Consider the following 14,571-nt stretch of genomic DNA (forward strand, 5'->3'; position numbering starts at 1 on the left):
GGAGCAAGTCTGTTTTATATCAAATATCAATGTTGAATTTTGGTCAGATTCACACATCTGGCTTTTAACAAGAAAGTATCAAATGGGAAAAGATTTCTGAGAAGTACGGGGGATCGGATATTAAAATGGTTGCCCATTTCCAGCGTTAAGTAATTGCATTTCAATATAGAGATGATAAACTCCAGAGGTGCTACTAACAAGGACTTGAGAAAAGCTGCTGAAATATAACATGTCGAAACAGGTTATGAAAATCTCATCACCTAGCACCATGAAAGGTAAGCCGTACAGGTGTGAACTGATCAAATTCACTTGTGGAAGAGACAATGGATTTCTGAACTAGTAACAGCTGTTGAAAACAGTCATCTGACCATCCATCCATTTACTTGGCCTTACAATTTGAGCTCTGTCTGCTGACTTTTGAACGGTGTCTCAGTTTGCTGGCTGAAATATATTGTGACTGGAAAGTGCTCAATTTCTGTAACAGCCTTAAGGTAAAAGGGATATTCCAGCCACATTCTGAACAGAGTTGACGACTGAAAATTTTCAAATCCTACAGTCAGGCCAGATGACCAGCTATAACATAAACTGGACTCATTTTTTCATGCCTTCATATTTGACCAGTAACACTCATATCCTTTCCATTTGTAGTCGTGTGAGGATTTTGAGTACATGCTTAGTGTTTCTGAGACTTTGATAAACATTTTCATGTTTCAGGCAGATCTGTTAATAACAATGAAAATAAAGACAGACTAAGAAAACATGTCCTGCTATTGCTCACAAACAGCATGCAAACAGGTAAGCCCCTACACTGGATTAGCAAATTCTAAAACTTCTCAGCTACAATCAAAGAGGAGAAAGGAGAGGGAAGCTATCACACCCTTCCTCACTTTGAGAGGGAAGGAACAGAATCACAGGGAAAAGCTCCACCACATTTCGGATGACCTCCTGATTACTTTTCATTGAGCTACTGCTTAAGATATCTTTTTTGGCAACTTAAGTCAGAAAATACCTCTTAAGGAACTCGACTTGTGTACACCATCGACAAAATGCAATAAAGTAATTCACCAAGCTCCTCCAAAAGCACCTTTTAAACCCAAGACTACTCCCACCTTGGAGGACAAAGGGCAGCTGATCACAGAAACAGGCCATTTGGCCCAACAAGTCCAAACCGAACATTTGAAGAGCATCCCACCCTAACTTATTGTCACACACAGGATAGCAACCACTTCAAAGTATCTTGCCAAGACCCACACTATCTTAATTTGGTACAGTAGTACCATTCTTTCACTGTTACAGGGTCAATACCCTGGAATTTCCTTCCAAATATCACTTGTGGGTATACCTATATTTCATGAATTGCAGCAGTTCAAGATAGCAGTTGAACACCATTTTCTCCAGGGTAATTAAGAATGGATAATCAATGCTTGTAGAGCCAGCAATGCTAACATCCCATGAATGAAGAAAGAAATATACTCCCCAGTCAAGCAGTACGTGATTATAATGACTGGGAACAGCAATAATTAGTATTTGTGTCCAAGTAGCTGACAAGAACTAAATGTAAAATCTTGTGTACTTGGAAAGAGAGTGGAATCTGACTTCCAACACAAGACAGTGACTTTGTATGATTGAATCAGAGTCTTGCCAAGTGGAAGAACACCTCACACGTTGAGCAATATACATTTAGATCTTGAACATCCAAGCCCAACAGCTCTGGAGCAGGAGCACAACATTGCTGAATTTGCCTATTGCTGTCAACAATACTCATTTGGAATAGTTCCAACAAGCAGCAGATTGGCTCAGATACTTATGCCCATAAAGTGGAAAAAAGTACATTTTACCCCTAAAAGATACTTACGTCTGCCTGGCTTGCGAATCTCCTTAAAAATTTGTGCCCTTAGCTCTGTATTAGTTTCCTGTTGTTTTGACCTCATAAGTGTTTTAATGGCATTTGGTGAAGACCTGTTCAAAAGTCCATCCTGACATATCTCACTGTCCTTTGATTGTTCATGGTCAAGTTCAACACTGCCGATACAATTATTGTTGACTACTAAAAGACCACTGTCCATCTCATGATTTACTAGTTCTTTTGTGGACTCCACACAACCAGCTGTTGAATGGATTGGAGATGGTGCTGACTCAAGTCTCTGGGCTGCAATTTCAACTGGAATTGTGTCTGCAATATTGTTTTCAACATAGTCAACACAGACAGCCTGGTTTTCTTCAACCTCTGGAAGAGAGAAATACGATAATATAACTTTCTAATGCACATTTAATAAACATACCTACAAAATGCACTTTTAAACATTACATTACTCATGGTTCTTTCCAAATGTCAGCTTGATTCAGCTTTAGCACTCTCACCATTAAAGGGTTCAAGCCAGGAAAGACTTTTACATAGTCTAAATCATAACGAAATTATGCACGACCAAGAGTGCTGCCCTTTGAAAGGCATATTGACAAGAGGTCACATCTGCCTGTTCAGACTTGAGCTTTCAGACATATGTTATTGTCTAAGAGTCAGTAGTTCTCCCAGTATCCTCATCAACATTTGGCCCTCAATCTAACATGACCAGAATACAGTAATTAATCACCTGTTGATTTAAGAATCTTGCTGTGAATGAACAGTTTATGAGCTCTTGTGACACAATGGCAGTGTCTCTGTCTCTGAGCCAAGAGACCCAGTTTCAAATTGCACCTGTGCTGTCGTTGCATAATAAGATCTCATGGCAGGCGGGACTAGATTGGGTTGGGATATCTGGTCGGCATGAACGAGTTGGACCGAAGGATCTGTTTCTGTGCTGAACATCTCTATAATTCTACAACTGGATACTATGTTTGTCAACTGAACCAGAACAACTACACTTGAGGTGATTACATTGTGAAGGTTTTGGAACGCAGACCAAGTGTTATGCATATACAAATTCTCTCAGATCTATACGATAGATATAACCTATCCATAAATATTTCATTTTGCCTTGGGTATGTGCCCATCGATTTCTTTGTTCTAACACATTTGGGATCAGAGATCAGGTTTGAAATAGATGACCTTGTTCTGAACACCTAAGTGTAACAGGCATCCAAGGCAAGGTCAAGTCATTTGATTTAATGAAACTGTGCTTTGTAAACATCTGAGCAATTGGCAATTCTACTTCACTTATATAGAATCAGATTCCTTAGGTCAAGAAATACATAAATGTTTCAGGGTGAATGAAAATTTGGGGACTGTGTTGACCTGTTTTGTTCTGATTAAAGAGTCCATCTGAAACCAGAGAAATAAATAAGAGTGAGTAGTCAAGGAAATCCCCAAACTAGGTTGACTGAGATTGACTGAAATAAGTTGTGTGTGACAGATAGCAGTGTTTTTTCCCCCTATCTCCCAAGCAGGCATGGTAGAGTGGCCAAATGACCTACCACAGCTCCTAATTCATATGGTGTTCTCTCAGCTATTAACCGAAAGCTCAAGTATCTTGAACAAGGTTTTTGGCCTCTCGGAAGATCATCGGACAATGACCAAAAATCCATTTAGTGACAAGGACACCCATTCTGTCTGGGCCTTTACAAGGTAGGAATGGCACTGTACTGGGATTTGAAGAATCCTTTTCACACACTAATAAAAACAAGAGCTTATCCTCAGACGATTATGCCAAATGGTAGCCCTGTCTTGAGCCTGATAGGAGGCCATCAGTTTCCTAAGTAGCATATGCACAAACTTTAATATGCTTCATCCTCAGATCAAGACAAGAAACTCTGGCAAAAAGAGTCATCACATTTTAAATTTAAATTTAGGTGACCAACAGGTTTAACAGCATGAACACTGTATTCTAAAGTAGCTTAGACAGTCACACAACCAATGTCGCATGGCATTACATGGTCATGAAGTAGTGTACATTTTAAATAGGTGGCCTGGTTTTTTTAAACCATCTTTGTGAACTTAGAAATAATGTTGCATTCCTTTTAGTTACTCCCATGCACTTGTAGAGTGTTTGGTACACCACTCAAGCTGGCATTAAGCTCTTCAACATAATGTAAGCAACTGTCTCCATTTCTGATTAACATTAAGTACATAATTGATTATTCTGATTGTATTGCATAAATCCACCTACAAACTGTAAATGTCCAAGTGACAATCTGCAAACATTAGAGATCACTGACAATTCAGTGCATTGCCACCACACATTATATGCCTCTAAGTCAGCATGGCAGAGTTAGCGGCCCTAAGATTACAAACAACATAAAAGGCTTTGAGATCAATGAGGAGAAAGCAAATATCCCAGGTTTAATGTTAATCTGTGCTAAACTAGTTGATTTCATAGGCAGAAGGGGTGTAAAGAGTGTTCTCAAAACTCTTGGAATGAGGAAACAAGGGGGTCATTCAGGGTTGAAGCCACAAGTGAAACACAGGGCATGAAAAAATTATAGTCAAACAATTCCGAGTACGATATTACAAGGAAGGCAGAGGTGACAAGCAAAATTACGAAAATGAGCAAAACAGTCTCTAATATACTCAACAAAAGGAACTGTTATGAAATAAGCATCTCGAGTAAGTTACAGATCACAAGCTACTATAGAGCTTAGTTGAAAAATGTGTTGCTGGAAAAGCGCAGCAGGTCAGGCAGCATCCCAGGAGCAGGAGAATCGACGTTTCGGGCATTCCTGAAGAAGGGCTTATGCCCGAAACGTCGATTCTCCTGCTCCTGGGAAGCTGCCTGACCTGCTGCGCTTTTCCAGCAACACATTTTTCAGCTCTGATCTCCAGTATCTGCAGTCCTCACTTTGTCCGACTATATAGCTTAGGCAGACTCATTTCTGTATGTTGCGTTTAGGAACTGAGGATTTAACAAAACTGATCAGTTTTTGCCTTTATTACTTTTAGCAGCAGCAATGTTGTGTCAATCTTTCAACGGTTGCAACAGGCAGTCACAGACATGTCAACTTCCTTCTCCTGAGTAGTATGGCACATCTATAATAAACCAGCAGAGTAGAGCATATGGATTGCATACCACCTTACCCTGAAGAACAGCTACTGGCTTTGTAAGGTCTGGCTGTGGAACTGGTGAAAAAGGAGGGCCCTTTCCTCCAATGTAATTAGTTGCTGTTAGTGGACGCCCTTTTAATAATGGTGACATACACCGACGCCTTTTTGGAATCCCTAACATGCTCTGCTCCATCGGTCGTTTGTTTCTGTTCTGTGGCCCAGACACAAACTCATCTGCTTCATCAATCATCATTCCCTGCAATGCAAAGAACCGCAATCTTTAATGCTCACAAGTAAAAACATTTTGCAATATAGTAATTATCATCATAATGCATTTTGCTAAGTATCAGCAGATACTGACTTCTCCGGTTAAAGCATAAACTCTTCCTTTGAGTGACTTTTACTTTGAAGAAAAAATGTTTTTAAAAATGTTAACCCTGAAGTAAAAGTTATTTTGCAAGGTGCAGATACTGAATTTCATATTAGTGTGGTATTGTAGCTCAACAAAAGTCTCACTGTTAACAAGAAAGATTTTTTTCTAATGAAAGCTGTAAGTTGCTGTTGCTAATCAAAAATGTATTTTTACTTAAAATTAGTTAGTTGTTAAAAACTGAAATACAAATGCAAACAAAATGAATCCAAGAAAGAACCAAGCATTCATTGAAATGCAAGAATACAAAGTGAGTGAATAGCATTACAAGTTCTGTTAAGATTCCTCAGATTAATCCACTGTACAAAAGTATAAATACAGCACAGAGATTATTAAGTAACCTTACAAATAGTCATTTGGCAGGACAGAGCTTGAACACTGCAAAAATGACATTTCATAGCAACATTTTGTCTTACGCTTATCAGGACAATTAACAAAATTTCAAAAACTAACATTTTTATTTCAAGAGGAGAGTACCGGCTGATTGTTGGCAAGTAAATTCTGATTAGTTGAATCTTTGCCATGAAGAATGCACCAATTAATGACAATTGACTGTTATAAATGCCAGGTTTTGTTTACATTTTAAATCAGGTAATTTGACGCTGATCGGGTAGGGAACTATTCTGAAAATTGAACCAATGAATGGTTGTCACCTTTCTTCTTGAGTTTGGCCAGGGTCGGTAAATATTGCTCTTGTATAAGGCTGAGATGAACAGATGCTTGATCAGTAAAGTTATCAAGAAAGGGCAGTATAATAGACATGAGCAAAGTCAGATCAGCCATAATTTTACTGAATGGCAGAACAGGCTCGAGAAACTGAACAGCCTACTTCTGTCTCCATTTCTTACGGTCTTAAACTCCACAGCTTCATTTTCTCATATTGGTAAATTACATCAGGTAATCAGACTTCGTGCAATATGGAGGCTGTTTTTAGTCCACAGTCTCTTATCTGCCACTTTTAAATCACTGTACATGACAGAGATTTCACAAACTTTTGTGATTGTTTTCCTCCATAAAGTCAAGCAGATTAAGTTAATAGGAACCTCCAATCAATTATCCTCAACAAGGGGAAATGCTTATTAGTTCAATTGGATCATGCTTGGGAGAAGCTTTTGCCCTCGGAATTTTAACTTGGCACAGGCTTGTTGTTTGTCGGCAGCAAAGGAGAGGTCATTTATTCCAACATCACTGAACCAGTTCATTGAAAGAGTTTCCCTATTAGCCACATACCCTTGTTCTTCACCACCTCCATCCCCCACACTACAATAGTTTGCATTTTCTTCCTTTTCAAGAGTAATATAATGAAAGTTTATGAAGCAACTCCTATTGGGAGTATCATGGGGTGTGTCACATGGGCATTGCTATGTGGCAAGGATGAAGTCAGCCACGGTGACTGATCTGCAGTTAAGTAACCCATCCACCATCACCTGGGGACTTGCGTTCGTGAGAGAGTACCCTGTGCTTACTGATTTACTGATTTATTTTCTACCAGTATGTAATGAATAGTTTCTGTGGGAAGAAACTGACTAAAGGTCATTCGATAGGATTGTCATTGTGGTCCAAAAATTGAAGAGTTCTTTTGAACAGACGGCTGATGGACTTTGGCTCAAACAACATTGAGATCATGAATTCAACAACCAATTCAGCACACTATTTCATAAGAACTTTAATTAAGAACATATTTGGAATACCTCGAAGAAAATTCTAAACCCAAAATATAAAGAGAGGGGAAAATGAGCATTTAAGTGACTTCATCGTCATGAAGGGCTATTTTGGCAATGTTTAGGTGGCACTGTGACAAAGTGCTTTTTTATTCTTTGAAATGATGGCAAAAACACACATGGATCAATGACTTATCCATACCTTCAAATTTCCTATTGCAACCAAGGTTCTGCTCCAAATATTGTGGCAAGTTTGTGCTACTTCCAAATACAATCTACATAAACAGTCTGCATAGATCATGTCACCATTTACCATTGATGCTCACTTGTATTTTATTTGCTGCACTGAATAGAGGTCGCATATGAATATCATTGGGTTGATGACATTTGTGAGGCAACATTTTAACTCAGAGTCAGAACAGCTAAAAGACAGGGCTGGGGAGACGTTAATGTCTCTACTAAATTATTTATGCTATTTATGGTTCCATTGCCTTAAACATCTGAAAAATAGTACTGGAGTAAAAACAGCTGAAGACATTTGGACTACAGTACAGTACAGTACATCAATAAACATGTATTTATGTACCTTCCAGGAACATAGCAATCCACAAATTCAAGTGAAAGTAAGGGACTGTAGTCTAGTTGCAATATCCAGCTACACCATGAGACATTTACATACCTTCTTATCCAATTTGAAAGGATTTCCAAATGTATGCAATCGTCTGGGTTGATCAGGGTCAAGTTCACGTAGAGGAGAAGGCACATGCTTTAGGAACTCTTGGTAGTTCCCCATCTGTGCAATTGGGACACTGTGCACTTGATCTACAGGGATTAGAAAGTCATCACACTCTGTCACATACAAAGCTTTTCACAAATTCACTGTGACCCTAAGTAACCACAAAGAAAAGCAGCATTACAAATCAGTATGACCAAAACAAATAGATACCCCCCACTTTTCCAACGTTCTCTTCACGCAATTTCGCTTTTACGAAAGAGCTACATTAGTACCGGTCTTCGTGAATCCGAAGAGGATTTGCACTTTTATGAAAAATGGCGATAGTTTTTCCCATTTAAAATATGCACCTTCGCTATGTGCCAATTTTGGCTTGCAAAAGGTTTCCCGAGAATGCTCTACGTTCGGATAGCAGGGGCTACCTGCAATTGTACTAATCACTTACAACATTTCATTAGTCTAGTACTCAATGTCATATCATAAACTAATTAAACAAAAAATCAATTACACATACATTTAAAAAGGTACATGATAGATAGATGCTGGTCATACTTTGAAAGGAGTGACAACTATAGAGAAAAGACAAATTCCAAAACTTGCAGGCATTCAGGACAGTGAGTCAATGCTTACAAATAAACAAACATGCTCTGAGAACTATTCACATTTCCAATATTGCAAAAAGGTTTCATCAGGTTCTGATAATCTGATCAAGTTAAAGGTCCAGGAAATGTATACAAAAAAAGGATGCACATGAAATTTGATTGAGTTTGTGGGAGGGTTGGGGTCATTAATGTAAAAACAAACTACATTAATTCTTCAAAGATAAGAGATATTAATTCCAACCCTTCACTCTCTTTCCTTTTTATACCAAGATATCAACTTACATTTAAAGTGTCTTGGAAACGAAGAAATTTCACATGCTAAATACTGGATAAACTGCAATGCCACATACAGACTTACAGGCTACGCCGCAAAGATCACAGGCCAAAAAAGCGGAACTCCTAACAAACCAGTCTGCAGCCTGCAGTTACCCATTTTATTTCTCTACCTAACCTCACGACTGAAAAGTCATACGAACCTTAATAAACAGGAAATAAATACTGTTACTAAATGGATAGTATTTAATAACATTAATATGCTTCCTCTGACTTTATCAGGATACCATGCATTATTATATAAGAGAGATTTAGGGACAAATTAGGGTACAAGTCTGCAAAGATTTCAAGCTGCATTACTAAGACTTGCAATTATGCTTTTGCATTGTGGTATCCGAAGGCTGTGAATTCACCCCCCAAGTCAAGTACTGAACACACCCGGGACTCATTCTTCTGGGCAATCCTGAGGGACAGCTGCATTGCAGCCAAGACACTGACCAAATATCCCATCAGCATGTTCAAGTGGATGCACACAACCCATGGCACTGAACCACAAAGGGCAGGAAATCTTCCTTGCACCTTAACTAACAGTCTTGCACCAGTTAACAGCAGCAAAAACTGACATTTTATTTAAAGCTGTCTCATTTGATGACCATCTGCTCAACTTCAATCGGCTACAAATTTCAGCACATCCAAAGCTCTGCTGCCTGTATATATCACATATCAAGTTTCAATCACCAGTCAATCTGTGCTTGCTCACCTCCAAGGGCTTTCCATCAACATGTTTTTTTTAAAATATATTCATTCGTGGGATGCACACGTCTCCAACAAGGCTGACGTGCCAATCCCCAGTTGCCGTTAGAGTGGCTTGTGAGGTCATTTCAGAGGCAGTTAAGGGTTAACCACATTGCTGTGTGTTTGGAATCACATAGGCCAAACCAGGTAAGGTCAACAAATTTCCATCTCAGAGTGTATGAGTGAACTGGATGAGTGTTCACAAATTACAACAGCTACATGGTGCAGGAGGCTGGAAATTTCAAATTGTGGATTTTTGTTGAATTCATATTTCACCATCTGCGATGGTTAGATTCATAGTGGAAATCACATCCCCAGAGTATTAGAATGGGGTTCTGGATTACTCATCTCGTGACCGTATCCCTATAACTAATGCCTCCAAGGAAAATTTTCAGCTCAGAACCCTTTGTGGGTGCACACTTTTCCATCTCTGGAACCACCTACAGCCTCACAGCACTAACTTTCTCCAACTTTAGCCTCTTGTGCAAGCCAACCTTACGCACCATTTTCTGGGCTGCTTATACCATACACTCTTCAATTTTATCCTGAAATGCTCCGCTTCTACACTGTTTCCTTCACTCAATTTCTCCCGAAAAATTGAACTCTTCAACAAAGCACTGAGTTACACCTCCTCACATCTACTTTTTTGGGGTCAGTGACCATTGTTATTTGATGACTTTCCTGAGGCACATTGAAATATTTTTCTTGATGAAAGGAACCATGTAAATGTAAACTGTTGCTGTCCTGTTAGCTGATATAGCAACAATGGCAAAACATGGTCTGAAGTTTAATCCCAACAACTTGTCAAAGCTCCCAGCTCACTAAAGCCAAACAGATGAAACTACAGAAAACAAAGCATGCACTGGGCAGTTTGTTAGCTAGTATGTTAATATTCAAGGCACCCTACATTACCTGCATTAGTACATTGGAAACCATACAAAAGCACTGACAATCAGCAATAACTTAGTGAATCAGTATTAAGTACAGGCCAACAGTAACAGAATAATAACTAATGGTTAGTTACCAGCTGTAGCTCAAGGAAGGAAAACAAGAATGATCTACATGTGAATCATTTAAATATGAAACCTCTTAGCTTTTTTTACAACTGAAAAGGTGGTGTTCGGTCAGAGAAATGGTGCAGTTGCCCATTACTATGACACACATTCAAATGAGCATACAAACCAGTAAGCCACATCGAGTAACTTTTCATCTTACCTTCATCTTGCCCTTTCAATGCAGCATGTGTTGTTTTCAACAAGTTTAACCTCATGCGTGTAAGTTGATCCAAAAGATTTCGCCTTGGTATATCATAGGCATTCTTGTAACTTTGAGGCTTCAAATCCTTAAAAAGAATGTGTGTATAATGGGTACCAACAAGATAATAACTGCTTTATTTTTACCATTGGATTACACTCTCAAAGATGCATCTTAAATTGAAATAACTAAATTCTGAATTTATTCTAGGCTGAGTTTGGTTAATGTTGGTAGTCAAGGGAGTCCACAGATGAACAGCAGATATGGAAATAAGGGTTCAGACCAAAATTAGATGAGCTATGTTACTGAAAGCAGAGCAGGCCAGAAGGATAAATGGTCTACTCCTGCAGCCCATGTTTCTATACAGGAGAGATTTGTTACCTCTGCATTAAGGGAAAAACACATGTCCTTGACCAGGCACAGAGAGATACAGACAGCCCCACAATAAATCAGCCATCTCAGTCAAGTTTGTTCTTCTCAAATCAGAAGTGCTAAGCAGTTGGTTGCATTACAAATGTCATTCTTCACTAAATTTGCTTCACTCCATGAGATCATGAAATGGCTGAATGCCTAGGAACAGTATAACTGACAAGGCCAGCCCCGCTTCAAGCCACAAACTATTTTGGCTTGGAAATATCTCACCACAAATTCAGCAATTTACTGGCCCAAAATGCTTTACTCTGTACACTAACTACATGGATTACAATAGTTCAAGGTTGCAGCTTACTATCCCCTTCTCAAAAACTATTAGGGATGGGCAATAAAACTAAGCTTTGCCAGTGACGCGCACATCTATGAAGAGCTTTTTTTTTAAAAAAAAATGTTCAAGCCAGGAAGTGGCTGAAGATTCTATGTTGGCAGTTCATGCTATGGATTCAGAATCAAATACAATTACAACTGGAGTTAATGAAATGCCTCTTTTTCTTCAAATTCAAAAAGATCGCTCTCGGACATTTTGCATTCAAATGTAGCATATTATATTGGCATATATAACCAGGATATTACTGGCTAACTTAGCTTTAACTAATGCATAGCTGACAACCTAGATTAAACTATGTTCTATGCTTTCATAACTGAAGGTTGAACATAGGGGTATAGATCAATTCAGATAGGTATTATGGGAACAAGTACATCCATTTGATTAAGGCAATACAACAAGATTAGATTAGATTACTTACAGTGTGGAAACAGGCCCTTCGGCCCAACAGGTCCACACCGACCCGCCGAAGCGCAACCCACCCAGACCCATTCCACTACATTTACTCCTGCACCTAACACTACGGGCAATTTAGCGTGGCCAATTCACCTGACCTGCACATCTTTGGACTGTGGGAGGAAACCGGAGCACCCGGAGGAAACCCACGCAGACATGGGGAGAATGTGCAAACTCCACAGTCAGTCGCCTGAGGCGGGAATTGAACCCGGGTCTCAGGCGCTGTGAGGCAGCAGTGCTAACCACTGTGCCACCGTGCCGCCCACCACGATGGAGTGCAGGAGAACTGTCATGCCTAATGACTACACAGGAGTTAGTACTAGATTTAAAATGGGATCCAGCCCTGTGTTCAATTTAGTCTTGCAGACGTTGTCAGCAAGCTCGGCAGCTGAAATCTCCATCTGAATTTCAGACATTTCAGCTCAAGAAGATATGGTAGAGTGATGGGAGAAGATTCCAAGATCATCTCATAGTAGCACCAGGTTCAACAGAGTCTAGTGGTTTAACAATCCAGCCAGTTCCTCCTCGCCAGTATTTAAAATCAGTGGAGGACAGGGTAGGTGATTCCCTTACTGCTCTCTTTCCTAACAGACAGCTTCAATGCCTTCCCCTTAGAGAATCGGATGTGCTGTCTCTTTACAAGGCAGCTCTTCCTCCGCATCTCAACTGAGCACTGCCCCTTGAAAGCTTGGGCCAAGTTTTCTGGGTTCTGAATTTAACATGAGGTTTAGCAAATTCCACAGACAGAAAACACTTCCGACATTCAATCCATTGATTTATGATTCGGTCTCCAACAAGTCCAAAGGACTTGCAATTCAAAGTGGACAATTTAGTACATAAATTAGCTTCCTGCTGGTTGTGGTGGGTTTCCCATTTAAGTATCTCCCCAGTCCAGTTTGCCTGCTGCCAGGAATCTGATTCTCCCATCCATCATTCTGCTCACTCCATATTATCCAGCTCATCATGGTCAAGTTTGCATTAAAGTTGACAATCACTAGGGTTATTAAACACAAAAGGCAAAATATGAGGGAGGCTCAGAAATTGGCACTGAATGAATGCTATTAAAAGTGAGATGATCAGCAAGTTAATTGAAGCTGATAATGATTCTTCAAAATAATCTATAATTCTTAAGAATGACAACATAAGAAACAGCTCTGATTCAGCAAAACTGAATGGCCATTGGTTGCAGCAACAATTTGGGAAAATTATTCCTTGCTTTAAATTGCCCCTGTTTAAGTTGCTTTAATTTAAGCTGTGTTTGTAATACAACTGGCATTTGTGCTCAGTTGCAGATGTAATGCTATTTTGCGTTAGGAGTAATGTAGCACTACATTCCCTCCCACTTGGCTTTACCTCCATGACCCGACAATGTACATTGATTGTGATGGAAAAAAAAAATTGGATTTCTTAAGCACTGGTTCTTTCAAGTTCTCACAAATGCAACTACAACATTAAACTAATAATTGCTGTATGTAACGCCTATAAGCAAGTTTGTCAAGCTTGAAAAGAACGTCGTCAGTAAGAAATGGGCATTGGGTTGATGGACAACTGGTTTATTCAGTAATTATCACTTACTTTTAAGTAAACCAATAGGCACCATACATTATGCCTTTCTTTGCATCGGCCATTTCCCAATTTTGGACGTGGAAACTAAAAATTAGGCCCCATGATTTGTGGGCATGGCATGACTGACATTCTCATACACCATATGCTGTACATGAGAGCTTAGATCAACCTTTCAATCTTAAAGATAGGGTTAGTTTATTGATCACAGTAGTGAGAATTATGTATGATATTTGAGCCCAGTACAGATATGGAAAATTTGCATGATGCCTAAATTAAACAGTGTCAGCCAAAGATAAACAAATAGACTTAAGCTTGCTGAACTCCAGTATTTAATTATCTACGTCTCAGTTCACATGATCAGAACTGGCTTTCAACAATTGGAAAGGACACTGCTCAGGGAAAGATGACTTCAAAATCATGAAAAATTACAAAGACTTCAAATGGCTCGGAAAACTATATTGTCACTAAATCATGACCACAGGGTCAAAAACTGACATCAATAAATGACTAAAGATGCAGAGATTCACTGCAACAGCACTAATACACTACCAACCTGTTCAAATTTTAAGGTCCCGCAGTGCTCACAATGCAATGAGAATGCAAAAGTGATCAGGCATAACATCAAAATTTTCAAACGGACCAAGAATTATTTTTGACAATGTAAATAAAAACAAAAGGATAGTGGTGGAAGGTGGACTACACTTATCACTATTCTGCAGCAGAGCCTTCTTTCCAAAACCCATACACTTGCCATTCAGAACCTCTCATTTCCAAAAATATAATTGTGGTGCCATGATCATTACCTGAACAGGACCTAAATAACAGCTCCTGCAGGGAAATAACACTCCTCTTTGTCCCACATTCAAGATTTGTTAATTTCTGTCCAGCATCTGCTCCCCCAAAGACATTTAATTTCAACAACCAGAAATAAACACACAGTTTGTAGAATTGCAGACTTTGAGATTCCAATTCAACATTTCCATCACATAGCAGGCAATGCGATATACTTGACACTCCATTGTACAGAGCTTTGCAAATTCTTAAAATAAGTAAGGAAACAAATTTCAAG

At 39.2% G+C, this 14,571-nt stretch overlaps 1 protein-coding gene across 1 annotated transcript in view; it reads right to left on the bottom strand.

Annotated features, from left to right (window-relative positions):
• LOC122554966 (integrator complex subunit 6-like) overlaps positions 1-14,571 on the bottom strand; it is a 95,735-nt gene that overhangs the window by 13,563 nt on the left and 67,601 nt on the right. The window contains exons 12-15 of the mRNA XM_043700434.1: positions 10,685-10,811; positions 7,746-7,888; positions 5,009-5,231; positions 1,856-2,227 (exon numbers count right to left, since the gene is read on the bottom strand). Of these exons, the coding sequence (XP_043556369.1) occupies positions 1,856-2,227; positions 5,009-5,231; positions 7,746-7,888; positions 10,685-10,811 (865 nt within the window). The remainder of the gene's footprint in view (positions 1-1,855; positions 2,228-5,008; positions 5,232-7,745; positions 7,889-10,684; positions 10,812-14,571) is intronic.

Source organism: Chiloscyllium plagiosum, chromosome 12 (genome assembly GCF_004010195.1).
Source record: "Chiloscyllium plagiosum isolate BGI_BamShark_2017 chromosome 12, ASM401019v2, whole genome shotgun sequence".
Lineage (NCBI taxonomy): Eukaryota > Metazoa > Chordata > Chondrichthyes > Orectolobiformes > Hemiscylliidae > Chiloscyllium > Chiloscyllium plagiosum.